This window comes from Hyperoodon ampullatus, assembly GCF_949752795.1.
Source record: "Hyperoodon ampullatus genome assembly, chromosome: 8".
In the NCBI taxonomy this organism is placed as follows: Eukaryota; Metazoa; Chordata; class Mammalia; order Artiodactyla; family Ziphiidae; genus Hyperoodon; species Hyperoodon ampullatus.
This window is the reverse complement of record NC_136921.1, coordinates 3,315,094-3,335,179: the sequence shown is the minus strand read 5'-3', so window position 1 is coordinate 3,335,179 and position 20,086 is coordinate 3,315,094. Positions and strand designations below refer to the sequence as shown.

Genomic DNA, 20,086 nt, shown 5'->3' with positions numbered 1-20,086 from the left:
GTATAAAAGAAGCAGTAAGAGGTAAGTCAGTCATACCTTTCGTATTTAAATAGTAAACATTTTAAGCTATGGATTCCATTTTCTTTTCAAATAAAAATACTATATTGAAAATAACAAAATAACATAAAAGCTAAAAACAAGCATAAACTATTAATGCAAAACTATTTGGGGTAATGTTAAATTACCCCAAAATTATTTGGCTTAAACAATATTTATCATCTCGGAGTTCGCAGGTCAGGATTCAGGAATGGCATAGTTGGGTGGTTTTAGTTTAGCGATTCTCATGATGTTGCAGTCAAGATGTTGACCTGGGCTGTGGTCATCAGGAGGCTTGATTGGGACTGGAAGACCTGTTTGTAAGACGGCTCATTCCCATGGCTGTTGGCAGGAGGCCTCTGTTTCTGACCACATGGGCCTTGCCATAGGGCTGCTTGAGTGTCTTTACGACATGACACCTGGCTTCTTCAGAGCAAGAGCCATCAGAGAGAGAGAGCAAGATGGAAGCTGCAGTATCTTCTGTGACCTAACTTCAGGAGTCACAGTCTGTCGTTTCTGCCACATTCCATCAGATGCAAGTCACTACGCGCAGTCCACGCTTTTGAAGAAAGGTGTATCAAAGAATTTGTGTATGTATTTTTAAATTACCACACACAAACATAGAACCCCTGTTTACAAAATAATGGTTGGGGATTTGTTTCCAGTTATAGCTGTCCAGGTGAGTAAAGCCAACTTTCCATGGAGAACAGTTAGAAAAGCTGAATAAATATAAAGACATCTGCTTGAAGGCACTGGAGAACTGTCAAGATACCATAAATTATTTGGCCAGTGTAAAAGAAGATTAGTCTCAGGGAAATATGCCCATTGTTCGGGACCACTTTCCCCCAGTACTCTCTGCAGGTGGGGCAGCTAGGAGTTTAAAGGCACCCTTCTGATAGCACTGAAGCCACGGGGGTGGGGCCTCAGCAGTAGAGTTGGGACACCAATCGGTTACTCTACTGCAGGAGTAACTTTGAACCAGAAGTAGATAGTTCCTCTGAGGGACTGTACCTCAGCTTCAGAACCTAAGTTAGATTGAGATGATCTGGGGTTACTAGTTCTGCCATGCACCTAGAAGAAATGAAGGTAAGAATCCTCTGGAAGAAGGTAGTATCATTTTAGGCCTCAAATTGTTTCTACCAAAATTTTTGCACATACTAATAATTTTGTAAATAAGAGTACACAATCAAAAATAACTAATCATAAATGAAATAAGACCACATGAATGAAAACTAGCATGAACACCAGGTAATAGAAATTACCCACAGGGACTCCAGCTAATTGAGTTATCAGACAAACTTTTTTTTTTTAATAAATTTATTTATTTTATTTATTTAGTTTTGGCCACGTTGGGTCCTCATTGCTGCGCGTGGGCTTTCTTTTGTTGCTGCGCGGGCTTCTCATCTCAGTGGCTTCTCTCGTGGCGCATGGGCTCTAGGAGCACGGGCTTCAGTAGTTGTGGCGCACGGGCTTAGTTGCTCCATAGCACGTGGGATCTTCCCAGACCAGGGCTCGAACCCGTGTCCCCTGCATTGGCAGGCAGATTCTTAAACTGTGCCACCAGGGAAGCCCCCAGACACACTTTTAAAAACCATACTTGCATGTGATAGATTGTTTGCAGAAACAGCCACAATTATTCCTTTCCCTATAACCATGCCCCTTTGAAGTGTGACTTGGAAGCTCCTCTGATCAAGAAGTGGAGTCTATTTTCCCACCCCCTGAATCTGGGCTGACTTTTTCACTTGCTTTGACAAGTTATGCCATTCCCAAGCCTGGTCCTCAAGAGCCCTGGATCATTCTGCTGTCTCGGAAATTTGCTACAGCCACATAGAGACACCCAGGGTGCCTGCTAGAGGACAAGAGGCTACAGTCACCCCTCAGCATCCATGGGGGATTGGTTCCAGGACCTCCCCCCACACCCACCCACCGTGGATACCAAAATTTGAGTTTGCCCAAATATCTTATGTAGTATGGCGTAATATCTGCATATAACCTACACACATCCTCCCGTATACTTTAGATCATCTCTAGGTTATTTGTAATACCTAATACAATTGTAAATACTACGTGAATAGTTGTAAATACAATATAAATGCTGTAAACAGTTGCCAGAACACAGCAAATTCAAGTTTTGCCTTTTGGAATTTTTTTTTTCAAATATTTTCAATCCAAGGTTGGTTGAACCTGCAGATGCAGAACTCACGGATATGGAGGACCAACTGTACATGGAGGATAGCTAAGACATTGCAGCCTACAGCCAGCTGCCCTTAAACACGTGACAGAATCTAGCATAGATCAGCAGATAACCTACCCAACCTGGCAGCTGTCCACAGATGCATGAGTGAGCCCAACCAAGATAAGACAAATCACCAAAATGAGTCCAGCCTATTGCTAACTGGCAGAATTAGAGGCTAAATAGTAGGTGGTCATTGTTTCAAGCTTCTAAGTTTTGAAGGTGATTTGTTACACAGCAAAAGCTAATTAATTCAGATGTATTATGTTCAAGGAGACAAAAGACAGGATTGAGAATTCTAGTATAGAACTGGAAATATTTTTGAAATGGAAATTCCATTAATAAAGAGAATTACTTAAATGAATATGAATAACTCAGTTAATAGGTTCTACAGCAAGGCTTCAGTGCATCAGAAAAACTGCCTGAATATTATGGTCCTTGTGACCACCATGCAAAGCTGCTGAAAGTCAATCAAAACCATGTATTGAGCCCCAAAGCTTTATGAATAAGGGATACACAAGAGAAATAAGAGGCAATACATGCACACACACACACACACACACACACAAACTTCTTGAAAACTCAAACCAAAAAGAAAATCTATAAAGCAGCTAGAGGGAAAATAATTTACCTTAAGCGTGCAACAATTAAACTGACATCTGATTCTCAACAGAAGCCACCAAATAATTCTACCAACTAGGATTCTATACTCAGGAAAAGAGCCTTCAAGAATAAATGAAATAAATATATTTTTACCCAATTAAAAACTAAGATAATTTGTTACTTAGAAGACCCATTGTATTAAAGAAAATACTAAGTGTTTTCTAGGAAGAAGGAAAGTGATTTTAGATGAAAGGTCAGAGATGCAGACGTACTGAAGATCAAAATGTTTATATCAACTAATACTGTATAAAGCAAGAATAATGGTATTTTATAGGGTCTAATATAATTAACGTGTATGACAATAGTAGCATATAAATTGAGAGAGGATTAAGTACTGCAACTATTCTGAGCACCTTGTAGCTTGGGAAGAGGGTAAAATGTCCTGTGTTGGGGGTCCCCAGTACCACCCCCAAGGCTTAGTGATTCATTAGGAGAACTCACATGACTCAGTATATAGTTGTACTCATGGCTATGACTTACGGCAATGAAAGGATACAGAGCAAAACCAGAAAAGGGAAGAGGCACATAGGATGATGTCTGGAGGAAATCAGGCACAAGCTTCGAAGAGTCCTCCTCCGAGTAGAGTCACATAAGACCTGCTTGTTTCCTCCAGTAATGAGTTACGACAACTCATATGAAATGTTGTCTACCCTCATTAGAGATTCCGTGCCTCATATTTTTGTTGGAGGCTGGGCACATAGGTACCCACTATCTAGCATGTAGCAAAAGTTCCAGACTCTCAGAAGGGAAGCAGCTGTTCAGCACAAACTGCATTGTTTACACAGTTTTGACACAGCCACTCGTCACTGCTAGGATTGGAGGGAACTATGTTCCCAGACACCAGGGCTGACCTTGCAGGCAGGTCTTTCTACGGATGACTGTCATGTCAGCCCTGCTATGTTAGTTCTTCGCTACACATGTACCAGTTGATATCAGACTTTGATAAATTAGGGTATAGTTGTAATCTCTGGGGTGGAGTTGGACCCTTATCTTACACCAGGGTTCCCCCAACCCCTGGGGACCAGTATCGGTCCATGGCCTGTTAGGAGCCAGGCCGCACAGCAGGAGGTAAGCCTCGGGCTAGCTTAGCAAAGCTTCATCTGCTGCTCCCCGTGCTTGCATTACTTCCTAAACCATCACTCACATTACGGCCTAAACCATCCCACTCCCTCCCCCACCCCACCCCCGTGGAAAAACTGTCTTCCATGAAACTGATCCCTGGTGCCAGAAAGGTTGGGGACTCCTGCCTTATACTGTATACAGAAACTAACAAAATGGATCAAATACCTAAATGTAAGACCTAAAACTGTAACTCTTAGAAGAAAACACAGAGGAAAAGCTTCACAACATTGGATTTGGCATTGATTTCTTGGATATGACACCAAAAAGATTTACAACAAAAGAAAAGATAGATAAATTAAACTTCATCAAAATTTAAAACTTTTGTGCATTAAAGGACAGTATCAGGGCTTCCCTGGTGGTGCAGTGGTTGAGAATCTGCCTGCTAATGCAGGGGACACAGGTTCGAGCCCTGGTCTGGGAGGATCCCACATGCCGCGGAGCAACTAGGCCCGTGAGCCACAACTACTGAGCCTGCGCGTCTGGAGCCTGTGCTCCGCAACAAGAGAGGCCGTGACAGTGAGAGGCCCGCGCACCGCGATGAAGAGTGGCCCCCGCTTGCCGCAACTAGAGAAAGTCCTCGCACAGAAACGAAGACCCAACACAGCAAAAATAAATTAATTAAAAAACTCCCACCCCCAACATTTAAAAAAAAAAAAAAAAAGTAGTTACCTTTAGAAGGGGAGGAGTTTAAAAAAAAAAAAAAGGACATTATCAGCAGTGAAAAGGCAACGCACAGGATACGAGGAAATATTTGTAAACCATATTATCTGATAAGGATATTAAGAATATAGCTATATCTATATCTATCTTATATATCTATATCTACCTATCTATATATCTTATCTATATAGATATATAAAGAATACCTACAACTCAAAAACAAAAACCCAATTTAAAAATGGACAAAGGATTTGAATAGACATTTCTCCAAAGAGCATATGCAAATGGCCAATAAGCACATGAAAATAGGCTCATTATCACTAGTCACTAAGGAAATGCAATCACAATCACAATGGTGGGCGGTGGGGTGGGGGGACTTCCTGGTGGCCCAGTGGTTGAGAATCCTCCTGCCAGTGCAGGGGACATGGGTTCGAGCCCAGGTCTGGGAAGATCCCACATGCTGTGGAGCAACTAAGCCTGTGCGCCACAACTACTGAGCCTGCACTCTAGAGCCCGCAAGCCACAACTACTGAGCCCACGTGCCACAACTACTGAAGCCTGCATGCCTAGAGCCCGTGCTCCACAACAAGAGAAGCCACCGCAATGAGAAGCCCATGCACCGCAACGAAGAGTAGCCCCTGCTCGCCGCAACTAGAGAAAGCCCACACACAACAACAAAGACCCAACACAGCCCAAAGTAAATTTATTTAAAAAAAACCAAAAAACCCACATTGGGATACCCACTTCATACCCATTAGGATGGCTGGTATCCCCCCAAAAAAACAGAAAATAACAAATGTTGGTGCGGATGTGGAGAAATTGGAAACTTTGTGCATTGCTGATGAGAATGTAAAATAGTGCAGCCACTGTGGAAAATGGGATGACACTTCCTCAAAATATTAAACTAGAATTATCACATGATCTAACAGTTCCACTTCTGAGTATTTACTGAGTTTAGTGATATGCTTAGTCAAGGAGTAGAACTTAATGGTAAATAGGTATGATATTCGTTTATATGATAAATCAGTTTAATTACAATGATTGGCTTAGTAGTAGAATGTACTGATAACTATATACTTTTCTGGAATTTTAGATTTAGCATAGCACATTTTATTGTTGATGTCTTCCTTCTTTTCTTGACCTATAGAATTTCTTTGGAAAGCATGAGTTGCCTCCTGCAGAGAATGTTCTACAGCACTTAGGAAAAAGTTGTGGTAACAGCAAAACGATGCAATTAAGTAGGCTTGGTAAATGGGTTTAGCTGTTTATAATATTCTACTTTATATAGCCCTCTCTTAAAATCTAGCAACTGTTGTTTCTACAATATAAAGATCTCTATATATAAAATTAAAAGATAATTTTTAATGTTTATAAACTTTATATTTCAAACTTGTTACTTAGAGACTTAAAGCTGTATGTTTTGGATCAGAAACAGAAATGGTGTCATTTTTAAAACTCTGTTAAATCAGTTTTTAAATATTGCCCAAGAAAAGGTTTATTATTATTTCATACATGAAAAATATAATTTACCTCAAGTTCTTAGTTCCACTTTTCAGTTGTCTTAAGACTCTTACATTGGACCATAGGAGAGCAAATAAACTGAGCCTATAGATATACATTTTGGAATATGTATATTTTTAAGTTTCCAAAATAATTAAATTACTGTTGTGATACATTTAATGCATTTTTATGACTTTAGTATTAAACATTTAGATGTATTTTCCCTGCTTTCACTAGGAAGAGTGAACTTTGGTAAAGTACTTAAATTTAAATGGTCACCATGTTATGTTCATTTTGTAATAAGTTCTGTTATATTAGGTTAGAGTGTAAATTGGAACACTTTTCAAGACCTAATTTTATGCTTTATCTGATAACATAAATTTCTTTAATTGCTTACTTTTAAAAGTAACATACTGTTTAAAGTTGGAGTTTTACTAGTAAGATGAACAGATATGCATTTTCTTCAAATGTTTACAATGTTTAGAGCATTCAACATTTAGTTGGTATTGCTTGATTAAAAGTTACCCATTTAACATTTATATTTGGTGTACTTATATTTAATAAAGGTAGAATCTATAGTAAAATTTAATATTTGCTGCAAGTTTGTTGGCATTTTCCAAGTGTAAATTACCTACCAGTGTTTATATGGAATACAAATGGACAGTAAGGCTATAGATCAAACTATTGCATTTCAAATTTTTCCTCTTTCATGGACTTTTTGGGCTTATTTCATATATTAATTTGTCTCCGGTTATTACCAGACCCAGTCCAAACGTCTACCAGAAATTGGGTTCCAGGATGTTAAAAAAAATTGGGGGGGACTTCCCTGGTGGCGCAGTGGTTAAGAATCCACCTGCCAATGCAGGGAATATGGGTTCGAGCCCTGGTCCTGGAAGATCCCACATACTGTGGAGCAACTAGGCCCGTGCACCACAACTACTGAGCACGCGCGCCTAGAGCCTGTGCTCCGCAACAAGAGAAGCCGCCGCAATGAGAAGCCCGCACACTGCAACGAAGAGTAGCCCCCGCTCACCACAACTAGGGGAAGCCCGTGTGCAGCAACGAAGACCCAGTGCAGCCAAAAATAAATTAATTAATTAAAAAAAAATTTTTTTTAAGGCCTCGATTAAATGAAACTTGAGAATCATCAAATTAGTAGATGATTCTCTAGTTTTGGCCATACATCAAGTTAGTAGAATCCTAGAATTATGGAGATTTCTTCCTATCTGTCAAATCATATGGTTATTTATATTAAAAGGCTACATTCAGAGTAACCTTTTTTAATAAAGTTGAAACATGGATTAGACTTTTTTTTTTACTTCAATATATTTTATTATTTTATTGGAGTATATTTGTTTTACGATATTGTGTTAGTTTCTACTGTACAGCAAAGTGGAGTTCTCTGTGCTATACAACAGGTTGTCATTCATTATCTATTTTATACATATTATTTAGTGTATATATGTCAGTCCAGTCTCCCAATTCATTATGTCCATAGGTTTGTTCTCTATGTCTGTGTCTCGATTTCTTCCTTGAAACAGGTACATCTGTACCATTTTTCTAGATTCCACATATATGCGTTAATATATGATATTTGTTTTTCTAACTTACTTCACTCTGTATGACAGTCTCTAGGTCCATCCACGTCTCTACAAATGACCCAATTTCATTCTTTTTATGGCTGAGTAATATGCCATTGTATACATGTATCACATCTTCTTTATCCATTCATCTGTCAGTGGGCATTTAGGTTGCTTCAATGACCTGGCTACTGTAAATACTGCTGCAATGAACATTGGGGTGCATGTGTCTTTTTGAATTATGGTTTTCTCTGAGTATATGCCCAGTAGTGTGATTGCTGGGTCATATGGTAGTTCTGTTTTTTTGTTTTTTAAGGAACCTACAGACTGTTCTCCACAGTGGCTGTATCAATTTACATTACCACCAATGGTGTAAGAGGGTTCCCTTTTCTCCACAAACCTCTCCAACATTTATTATTTGTAGACTTTTTTTTTTTTTTTTTTTTTTTTGCGGTACGCGGGCCTCTCACTGTTGTGGCCTCTCCCGTCGCGGAGCACAGGCTCCGGACGCACAGGCTCAGCGGCCATGGCTCACGGGCCCAGCCGCTCCGCGGCATATGGGATCCTCCCGGACCGGGGCACGAACCCGTATCCCCTGCATCGGCAGGCGGACTCTCAACCACTGCGCCACCAGGGAGGCCCTATTTGTAGACTTTTTGATGATGGCCTTTCTGACCAGTGTGAGGTGATAACCTCATTGTAGTTTTGATTTTCATTTCTCTAATAATTAGTGATGTTGAGCATCTTTTCATGTGCCTCTTTGCCATCTGTATATCTTCTTTGGAGAAATGTCTATTTAGGTCTTCTGCCCATTTTTTGATTGGGTTGTTAGTTTTTTTGACATTGAGCTGCATGAGGTGTTTGTATATTTTGGAGGTTAACCCTTTGTCCACTGATTTATTTGCGGTTATTTTCTCCCACTCTGAGGGTTGTCTTTTCATCTTGTTTTTGGTTTCCTTTCCAGTGCAGAAGCTTTGAAGTTTCATTAGATCTCATTTGCTTATTTTTGTTTTTCTTGCCATTACTCTAGAAGGTGGGTCAAAAAAGATCTTGCTGTGATTTATGTCAAAGAATGAGCTTCCTATATTTTCCTCTAAGAGTTTGATAGTGTCTGGTCTTACATTTAGGTTGTTAATCCATTTTGAGTTTATTTTTGTGTATGGTGTTAGGGAGTGTTCTCATTTCATTCTTTTACATGTAGCATTATTTTTAACATACTAGCAGCCATGAGAAGTATACCTCTAGTCGTTTGTTTCTAAAAGGGTTTAACTCAGTGGAATTCTCTTTTAGAATACATAGAGACCAAATTACTGAATTCAATTTAGTAATTGAAAATATAGAAAGGATCATTTGAAATTACAACTTTGAGGTTTTTTGAAATAAAGATGTCCTCTTCAAAACCTAAAGGTATGTAAAGATAAGGCAACTTTTAGACCAAAAGGCTTTTAGCCATGACCATGTAAATTGATCACTGTTATTAAGCTTCCCAAGTAAAATGTAGAAACTGGAGAAATTCATGAATCTTTGGAACTGCAAGTGAAAAAGCAATATTTATCTTATTCTCTAAGATCTCTAATTTGACATTGGTTAATTATATTAAATTGTTATAGAATTTTTGTTATAGTTCTTTTTGTCTTTATCCTTTGTTATAGTTCTTTTTGTCTTTATCCTTACAGTGTGCAGTCAGAATATCATTCTCTAAATTTACTTAGGTTCTGTCTTTTATTCCTGATCGCCTTCAGTGTGGTTGTGTTATGTATTTGTAATAGAGCTGTTTCCCATCTCTTAGGGATCCCTCTCCTGTGGTCCAGTGTGACAAGTGTTATTGATCTGTTTTGTCCAGTTTTTTAGTTGAAATGGGGAGGGTAAATCCAGTCCCTCTAATTTCATCGTGGCTGGAAACAGAAGCCTTCTTTTAATTTTGAATTTTTAGTAAAGTTGACCAGGTCTTGTTGAACTATCTAGATTGTGTCTTTAACCCTACTGTGCATACAGGAAAGCACTTGGCCATTTTCTCAACTCTTCCATTGTTTAACCTAGCATCCATGTAGATGGAGGTGCCTAGGGAGAGGAATGATTTTCCATGCTACCAGCTAGAAATACAGATACATCAGACAAAATCTAGCCAGGGCAAAATTGTCAGCTCTTAGATATGTGTCACAGCTATAAGAACAAGTGTTAAAGAGTTTGTCCCACTTTCCTACCTCTGCAGAAGGGAAAACCCATCGTAATTACTGGGGCATCTCTTAGCCAGACCCAAGGTGCAGAAAAGAAAACCATTAGGGAAGAAAGTGCCATGGTGTGTATACCTCTTGACTTTGGCATTCCCAAGAGAACTGTGAACTTCCTAAGTACATGAACTTGAGAAATAACACTTTGTCTTGCTAGGTACATGTGTCTGTCAGGGTGGTGAGTGTGAGAAAATGGAGGAGAAATGGCCGAGGGCTTCCCCTGCTCAGACCAGGCCCCCTGTTGCAGTTGAGCCTCAAAGAACATGTTGCAAAGAATGGCTCCTGCTGACCCCAGTGGGGTCCCCGGTTAATGAAGGTGCCTGGGGTAATGAAGAAGGAGCTGACCAGAAGATGCAGGGAGGCCCACAGGCCAAGGGTGGAAAGGGTGACTCAAAAGGGTGAGTGGAGGGCGAGTCTGAGAGCGGCAGAGATGCCCGCTCTTCTCCCTAACCAGTGGCTGGCTGGCCCCGGTATAGGCTTCACAGGGTTGGGCTGGGCCCCACTCATCTCCCGTAACTGCGCCTTTCCCACCTGGCCTGGTCCCCGGTCACTGGCTCTTTACTCTGGCTGCAGCCCCTCACACACTCCTCCACCCAGTCCTCAAGACTTCTTACACTGCAGCTGAGCCAGGCGCACCAGGCCCCATACGTGTGGTTCCTGTGTCACAGCATTCATGTTACCTAGATCTTCTGGACGTTCCTCACTAGATCCACCAACTGAAGCGCCGGACCTGCCTTGTTTATGCAGCACAGTCTTGTACACAGTTGGGACTCAGATGTTTCTTAAATGAATAAAGTGAGAGTGGCCAGGCCACCCACTGGGATGTATCTTCCTAAGGTCTGAGAAGGGCTACTCAAGTCAAGAGTGCATGTGGCCTCCACGACCATCTGACAGACCCCTATCGGGACACTTGGGACCCCCAGGTTGTAGGCATGCTGGCCCTGAGTGCCCTCCCAACCACCTGGCTGTCAGCTGCCGCCTGTTCTCTGAGCTGACAACAGGTGGCCCTGTTCCCTTTCATTCAGCAGAGGGAAGTGTTGAGTCAGCCCACGTGGACTGACCACAGAATCCTGCACTAGGCACTCTGCTGCGTGTATGAAGCTTCAGCCACAAAGATGTGAGTTGCCCTCGGGGTAGTGACTTCCTCCTCCCTAGGGCAGTGGCTGATTCCTTAGCATGAGCATAAGTTTACTCAATTGCTCAGAGTTCTTAGAATAGTTTGTTAAAAGAAGGAACCACTGCAAGGTGAATTCCAGCCACCAGAAGAGCTTAGAGAGCCCAGGTCAGCTCAGCTATGCTGGGCTGATGCCTCCCAGGTCAGGTCTGAGCGAGCAAGCTGGGGAAATCTGCGCTTCCTCAGGCTTCCCGGGGCTCACGTGTCACCTTAGGGAGCCCTTCTCTTTTTACACAAGTTCAGAGTCAAAACGAGGCCTTCCCAGCCTCCTCTGCCTCTCACCACCCATTCTAGGCAGCAAGTCCACCAGGGCCGCCTTTCTGTTCCCCAAAAGAGCCCTCTTCCCTCCAGCCCCAGGACCTGTGTGCACCACCTCCCCTGCGCCCGCACCCTGTTCTTCATCTTGTCTTTCCAGTTCCTCATTGAACCTATGGGTCCTTTTTTGGTTACCCTGAGTCTCCCCAGGCCCCGGGACTGGTTTTGTCCTCTCAGGATCCCCAGTGCCTGCACCTTGGGAGAGGTGGATGGGCAAGGGTGGCCTTGGCCTTTTGCAGAGCAGATCCCCGAGGTAGGAGTGGGCGGTTGTACCCAGGGAGAGGAGGAGGGATGGTCCCCGGGTTGACGGGGAGATGCCCTGTCTAGAAGAGCCGCCCTAGTTAAACAAGTGTCTGTTCGTCAAACACTTCAGGAGCGTCCCCCGGGGCCCGAATGTGCGCTCGCCCGGGAAGGGTCCTGGCCCCGCGCTCGCTCCGCGCTCTCAGGGCTACTCGCCCAGGGCCGGGTCGCCTCGTAGGTTCAGCTTCTGCCCCGGCGCCCCGCCGGCAGGTGATGGCCAGCCCGGCTCCCCCGCTGTCGGCCCTCCCTTTGGGTCCCGGCTCCCCGCTTCCCCGCCGGGCCGCACTGCCGCCGCCTCCCGCCCGCTCCGCTCCCGCCCCCGGCGCGCCGCCCGGCGGGCTCAGTCCTCGGCGGGGCGCGCGGCGGGCGGACTCGGCTGCGGACATGGCCCGCGGCCTGCGCGGCCTCCCGCGGCGCGGCCTCTGGCTACTCCTGGGTGAGTAGGGCGGGGGTCCCGGCCACCCCGGCTCCGGGTCGGGACGGGGCCGCGGGCGGCACCTCCGTCGGGGGAAGGGGCGGCTTCGGAGGCGTCGCGGGCTCTGGAGGGACGGGCGCTTCCCCCCAACCCCGGCCCCACGGGAGCTCTCGGCTCAGGAGGAAACAGCGGCCGCGCGGCCCCCCTTCCCGCACCTCTGCTCCCGGCTCTGCGCTGCGGGTGCGGCCGTTTCAGGGTTTCGGTATCAGACCACGGGCCATTTACCTAGGAAATTAGTTAAAACTGAAAATCTGACTCTGTCACAGCCAGCAGTTGCTGATTTGCCAGTAAGCCTCCTTTGCAGATGTTCTTTGTCCTCTTCGGGGACATCTCCACAGCTTCTTGTTGTTGTTTGTTGTTGACTTGTCACTTCTGGCTAATAGAAGTTCCAAGAGGGACCCTTGGTGCGGGGGCAGGACACGCTCGGCTTTCTGTTTTGAGGAACTAGATGGAAACCCAGTGGTGACAGGAACCTGCACCGGCCTTAGCAAAATTTCACGAGAAATTGTCATCTTCACTTCCCTGTCCACAATGTTTTCACAAAATGCTAAGCAGCCTTCCTAAACTGCTTTAACTGCTGGACTCATTTCGTGTATTTAGTTAGCTACCTTTTAATAAAAACTAAATAGGTCTTTTAAAGTGAAAGAATCCAGTGGCCCTGGGAAACCTGTGTCCTGGCTGCCGAACAGGTGATGCTGGTCTGAAGCACCTGCTGCGAGGTGCCCCTCGGTGAAGGGGTGACACCACACTGCTTTGTAGCTGCTGGAGAAGCAGCTTGGGGCCGTGGGGGCTTGTCTGGGACGAGAGGGGCTGCAATTCCAATCTCCCTGTTCGCACACCTCGCCAAGGAGTGTTGGATCTGCCTAAAACCCTTAGTATCTGCTTCAGTAGAGTGTAATCTGAAAGCTGATCTTGCCACTTAAGTGTTTTGGCTGAAGCTATGTGAAAAGCCCAGTCTTTTTTTTTTTTTTTTTTTTTTTTTTTTTGCTTTATAACAAATTTAATCAGTTATACATATACATATGTTCCCATATCCCCTCCCTTTTGCGTCTCCCTCCCACCCTCCCTATCCCACCCCTCCAGGCGGTCACAAAGCACCGAGCTGATCTCCCTGTGCTATGCGGCTGCTTTTGCATTAGGATCTATGGGCTTGATGTGGAACCTACTGTTTTAGTTTCCTAAGAAATGAACATTTCTGTTTTAGCAAGTTAGAGAGCCAGGTTGGCTCATTTCTTAAACATAAATAAACAAATAAATGTTCTTTAACTGCTGTCCAGAAACTGCACCCTCTAAAGCTTGTATAAATAAAACACTATTTCATGGTCACATATAAAGACCTTCCTTGCTTACCAAGAAAATAATACATGTTCTGGTGGAAGTTCAAAATCCTAGAATCTTAACATTATTCTGAGAGGTCTGGCTAATGTTATATCTTGGAAAAAGAAACACAGCTTTATGAGGTTACCGTTAATTAGTGTCATTGGAGCCCAGCAGTAATTAGAAGAATTACAGGAGCACACAGTTTTCTTCCCAAGTGGTGACGTGAGCTAGATCTCCTTAGTGATGAAGATTTTTCTACCCAGAAAAGCAAGGTGGCATTTCTTGTTTTTCATCAATCAGAAAAGAAGGGCATTTCCAGAGGACCCAGAGTTAGTCTCTGATGACTTCATTGTAAGCTCCTGTTTTTATGAGTCCACCTTTACTCGGGAGGGCTGGCTGACACTGTCCTCTGTGAACTCATCTGTCATCTGTCCTGGGAAACACGCACCTTCCCTGGCATGCTGGGGGCGGTTGGGGGTTTTCTTGCAAGGCTGCTATATTTATTGAAATAGGTGACTCTGTATAAATGCAAGTCTAACTGTTTGGGACCGACCGGGGCGTCCCAGGAAATGCAGTCGATGTGACTACTGCAGATGACCGTGATGTTTTACGTCTGGAGGCGGTTCTAATCCTGGAGTCCAAATCGGAAGGATTCTTTTTGCTAATCGACCTGGTGTGTTTGTTTATTACCCTCTCTGTTCTATTTAGGTGCAGGGAGAAGTTTCTGGGTTTTGTCTTCCTTCCATGGGTGCATGCCAGTCGGTGTGTGCAGTGTCAGTCACAGGCCAGGGCTGTTGAGAGATGTTTATGCCCTCATTGGAAGTGGTGGTAGCAACACGTCAAGGAAATGTTGTAGGTGGAATCCTTACTTAAGGCAAATAGCTAGTTCGGAAAGTCTGTTCCTCCTGACTTTTTTTCTCCCAGAATGAAGCAGTTTCACAGCTTCTACTCAGAAGTGCTGTCTGGCAGAGTGTGCGATGTGGGCGCCCCGTGTGGTGTGAATTCCAGTGAAGATGCTGAGCTGCCGACCATGCAGCCCCGCGGGTTTGGCCACCAGCATCCCACTCCTTCGGGCACAGAGCCCATCTTTCCCGAGGTCCACCTGGCACGGAGGGCTCCCCACTCAGTGGGCCCCGGCCCCAGCCCGCCCCCCAGGCTCATCTCAGGGAGGAGCACGGGACCCAGGCTGAACAATCCGTCTTCTCCTGGAGCCTCTGACTCTCTCCTCCCGGCTGGATGTGAGTGCCGGGTGCCAGGTCCCATCCCAGGAACCTCGGGGCACTGGGAGTAGGGCGCCTGTCCAAGCCGACAGAGGCAGGCAAGCCCTCTCCTCATTGAGCCTGACTGAGCCTAGATTGAGCCCCGAGAGGTGAACTTTTCAATCCTGTAACCCCATCACATCTGAGCCAGGCGTGTCCCTTGCAGAACAGTGCCTGATATGTGGCAGAGGCTCACGGGGCTCTGAGAAGGGCACACGCCTGAGGGCTGTGGGATCCCTGCCCAAGAGCCTCTTGCTCTGCTGGGGACTCCGGGAAGACCCGAGGAGGAGACGCTGCAGCCTTAGGAGGGGTGAAAGGGAGATGGGGCGGCTGCTATGGCCTTAGCACCTACCCTGGCCCTGTGCCCGCCCGCCCGCCCCTGCTCTTCACTTTCTTTCTGGCAAATGGAGAAAAACACGATGCTGATGGGGCTCTGTCCTGTCCCCAGGCCCCAGCCACCAGCCCTCCACACACACACACACACACACACACACACACACACACACCCCACAACACACACGGAGCCCCTACAGGGATGTCCTTGGCACCAGCTCTCCCTGCTCCAGGATGGATGACCTTGGGCCTGGGTAACATTTCTAGAGAATGCGTTTGTTCTTAGCTAGGAGGGTTATGTCAACACAGCAGCAAGAGGAGGCTCCCAATCTAAACAAGAAGTTACTCTTTGTAACATAATGACGGTATTGTTGTCGGTGGAGAAAAAAGTTTTTTCCCTAAGATTGTTTTATTTTAGTGTTTTCAAGACATCACTTCAGTCATCATTCAAAACACAGACTCTAAGCAGCTTCATTCGAGCAGGATCCGCTGCCAAGTCTCGGCAGGGGAGCAGGGGACCCCGTGGGCCCGAGCGTCGCATCACAGCCAAGCCGTTCTTATTTATTCCTCATTAGGCCTCACAGTGCCTCCCTTATTTCCCTCCACGATTGCGCCCTCCCTCCCGGGTGCAGTTCCCACGGTCGAGTCTGTGGGACCCGAGACGTGGCCCGCATCCCTCTGCCCTCCACGGCCCAGCCGGGCAGTGCCCACCCTGCTCCCCGGGGCTCTGCACCCCGACACCCGACAGGCTCACCAGGAAGGGTTCTCCTGAGCCAGACGTCACCTGGGAGGCCCAAAGGCAGCGATTTACCCAGCAAATGACTGAATGATAACGCCTGCCTTACTGTCACAGACTCAGGCCAGTTGTCGGCTGGAATGAAAGCAGTTCATGTATCACATAGCAAACCCGTGTTACGGGGGAAGAGGCCTGAAAGGCGTAGTCGGGTAACAGAAACTTGGTGACACTGACACCCCAGGTTGGTGCTCTCTGCATGTGCCTGTATTGCCTCCAGAAGATTCCAGGGTCCATTTGCGAGAGGAAGGATGGCTGCGGGCTGGGTGGGGGAGCAGATAAGGGAGCACCGGGGAAGCACTAATTTCTCCTGGTAACTTCTACCTGGTACAGAACGCAAGTGGGCCCCAGGGTGTCAGGCCTGGAAGGGGCTTCTAGTAGGTAGAAGCCAGGGGTGCTGCTACACAGCCTACTGCTGGGGGCTGCCCGCTGCAGCCCCACACGAAGAAGGGTCCAGCACAAAACGCCCATGGTGCCAAGGCTGAGAAGCCGTGCTCCCGTTGAGCCACGTATGCGAAGGGTGCCATCTATGCAGAAAGAAGTAAGCCGCGGGCGGCAGGGCCCCTGATCTCAAGCCCCAGGGAGTCGGGAAGAGCGCTCCAGAGCACAAGAACAGTTACGCAAAGGCCTTGGTTCTTGGAACTTTCCAGAAGCCTTTGTGATGGAAGCATGAGGGGAAGAGGGCTTTGAGCCAAGCTACAGGAGGACCCGATCCTCTGGGCCAAGGGGAGCAGTTCAGATTTCATTGCAAGGGCAACGGGCAGACCTGGAGGATATTAAACGCGGTGACGAGATGGAACAAATGGTTTAAAGAGGTCTGGGCTGCTGTGCCGGAGCCCAGCGGGGGCTGGGCGGGGGCTGGAGGTGGGAGACAGGGCGAGGGAAGGTGGGGCTGAGCTGGAAGGAGTGGAGAGGCTCCAGAGGGTTCCACAGGTGGACAGAGGGCTCAGGCGTGGGAAGGGAGGAAGCAGCGAGGAACGCAGAACAGCTGGGCACCTAGCGGGCCGAGGCCAGAGAGCTGGAGCATCACAGCTGAGGCTTCCAGGAAATCACAGGGCCCGGGTTAAATTCAGTGTCAGTGAAGCGACTAATTGTTTTAGTATAAGAGTGTCTCAAGCAATATTGGGGACATACGTATGCTAAAAAGAACTCGTTTACCTGCCATTCAAGTTTAACTGGGCGTCCTGTTGTTTTATTTGCTAAAGCTGGCGGCCCTATCCACAGCAGCCACGTTGGGTGACACGTCCCCTTGGACACTCAGGGATGGTGGCAAGTAGGCAGGTGTCTGCAGGGCACAGAAGAAGTGTGGCTGGGAGAGACGTCTGGGGTGGCATCCGTATCCAGATGGTGTGAGAACCTCGGATAGAAGGGATGGCCCCGGGCGTGTGGATGTAGGTGGGGCGCAGGCTCCCAATGGAGGCTGGGGAGGGGAGGCCAAGGCCAAGGAGAGGCTGAGACAGAGACTGGGGAAGGCAGTTGGTGGAGGCGAGTGTGGAAGAGGTGACAGCTAGTGCAGCCTGGAGAAGGTCAGGTCCTCTGAGAAGATGCAGAGAGGGCTCAGCCAGAGTGCGTGCCTACTGAGGGTTTCCTCCGGCGTGCCAGGGTTTTAGACATGCAGATCTTTGATTCATCTGGAATGTCTGCTGATTTTCTAGCTAAATGGCTGTTGGGATTTGAATGGTGAGTGCCCTGATTTGTTGATTGATCTGGGAGGATTTTAACAAGACCACCTGTTCAGGAAACAGCAGGTCTGTCCTCCACCCCACCCACAGGATTCCTTTTCTCCTGCAGATTACTTCTTCAATTTCTAGAAATCTTGTGGTTTTTGGCTGCTACTATGACTGGGAGATCTCCCCCAGTTTATCTTCTATCTGGTCGTTGCTGGCACATAAGCTCCGCTTTTGTGCATTTGTTTTACGCTTGGCCGTCTTTGTGCACGTGGTTTCTGACAGTGCCAGCTTCTTGTTTTGTTTTCGTTCTTCTCCCCCTGGGCTTTTGCAGCTAGATCATTAGATCTTCTGTAAGGAAGGGTGTCACCTCCTCCCCACGCTGACCCTCTTGGTTCCCCGCTCCAGCTGGGTTGGAGGGTGACTCTCTGCTGAGTAGGGGGTGTGGCCACAGCTGCCTTCCTTCATTCCTGGCTGAGGGCAACAGTGCCTCAAACCTTCAGTCTTTCTCCTTTGGGCAAGACGCTTTTTTAATTTTATTCTATCTTTGCTAGAGACGGGGAGGGGGAGGGATAGAGAATGAGTCTTCTTTCCATGTGTGAAATACTCTTTTATGATGTTAAGGAAGAATCATTTCTTCCTTGGCAGCGTGCAGAGCTCTGAATTCCCTCCTTGAGGGACGGGCTGCTGGCACTGGTGAAATGGGGCCCCAGGTGGAGAGGGGGTTCGTCAGTGTGAATCTTCCTGCATTTCTGGGATGACTGGAGTGTTCCTTGGGTCCCTGTGCTGCCTTTCAGCAGACGTGGGAGTCTGTTGCCCACTGCTTATTCTGAGTTACGCTTTGCTCTTCCTAAGTGAGATTGCTCTGCACTTACTTTGGTGGGTTTTATTAGCAGCACTGGGGTTTCTTCCCAAAAGAGGCGTGTGAACGTTCATTCTTTCTGTCTGCGTCAGGGCAGTTGGGATGATGTGAATGATCAGCTCCTCCAGGACCTGAAGGATCTTCATTTTCACTTGCAAAACCATCGAGTGGGGCCCTGTTTGGCAGGAAAGATAACTGAGAACGTTTTCAGTGTCTTTCATGGGTCTTGGTCCTCTTGGCTTTCCTATTTCTTATAGTGATGATGTTTCACATTTTCCTGTGAACTTGTCCATTTTATCCAATATATCATTAATATAGGTATCTTATGTTTCTACTTCCCACTGTATCTGTGGACATCTGTTTGCCATTTCTGGTCTGAATTGGCATTTTCCTGTCATCTCTCGATCAGAAGAGACAGTGATTTATCTCTGTTATTAGGCCCCTCCCCTAACCCCAGGAGAACCAGTTCATTTCCCTTGATGCCAAATCCATTTGTTTTTGTTCTGTCTTCTTCAGGAATGAAACTTGTTCTTTGGCATCATGGCTGCAACCCCTGAATTTCTTTCTGTCTTGTGACTGTTGCTAATATTTTGTTGATTTTCTGTCTTTGTGGGTTTTATATCTTCTTAAAATATGACTTATTTGGAAGCAAGTTTTTAACAATCCCAGTGACTCAGCCTTTTGGTTTCTCCCCTGACACTCTGTGGTCAGGAAGCAGTCGTAGACCACCACCACGGCTTAATGTGCACGAAGGGATCCTTCTGGGCCTTGCAGAATTTCCCTTTTGTAAAAGGCCCCTAAACCCACAAGAAGAGTGTGGAGTTTTGTTTGTTTGTTTGTTTTTTGGCCGTGCTGAGCAGCTTGCAGGATCCTAGTTCCCCGACCAGGGATCAAACCCCAGGCCCTCAGCAGTGCAAGCACCAAGTCCTAACCACTGGACCGCCAGGGAATTTCCGAGTGTGGAGTTTTTATGTGTTAATCCTAGTCATCATCTTAAACTATATTACTTACGTATCCTTACTTATCGTAGTCCCCCAGCTGTGTCAGGGCTGTGAGAGCTGTGTTTCAACCCCACGCTGCTTCTCTGATTCACTTTTCTGTCGCTGAGTTCCTGCACATTGTGTGCCACTGGGACAGTGGGGAATTCACACACCTAATCCCTGCCAGTCACATCTACGTGAGGAGTTCTTATAGCGTAACCTTCTGTGTCCTCTTTATTGTTTTTGTTTGTTTGTTTGTTTTTTGCGGTACGCGGGCCTCTCACTGTTGTGGCCTCTCCCGCTGCGGAGCACAGGCTCCGGACGCGCAGGCTCAGCGGCCATGGCTCACGGGCCCAGCCACTCTGCGGCATGTGGGATCTTCCCGGACCGGGGCACGAACCCGTGTCCCCTGCATCGGCAGGTGGACTCTCAACCACTGCGCCACCAGGGAAGCCCCTCTTTATTGTTTTTTTAATTTTATTTTTTTTTTACTTTTAATTGTGGTAGAATACATATAACATTTACCATCTTAACCATTTTAAGATGGTTACAGTTCTGTGGCATTGAGACTATTCACATTGTC

At 46.4% G+C, this 20,086-nt stretch overlaps 1 protein-coding gene across 1 annotated transcript in view; it reads left to right on the top strand.

The window, feature by feature from the left end:
- Window positions 1-12,195: 12,195 nt before the first annotated feature.
- The window catches only part of RAMP1 (receptor activity modifying protein 1), a gene marked incomplete at its 3' end in the record, with an annotated part of 50,618 nt that continues 42,727 nt past the window's right edge, over window positions 12,196-20,086 (top strand). The window contains exon 1 of the mRNA XM_079710597.1: window positions 12,196-12,250. Within this exon, the coding sequence (XP_079566723.1) occupies window positions 12,199-12,250 (52 nt within the window). The 5' untranslated portion in view covers window positions 12,196-12,198. The remainder of the gene's footprint in view (window positions 12,251-20,086) is intronic.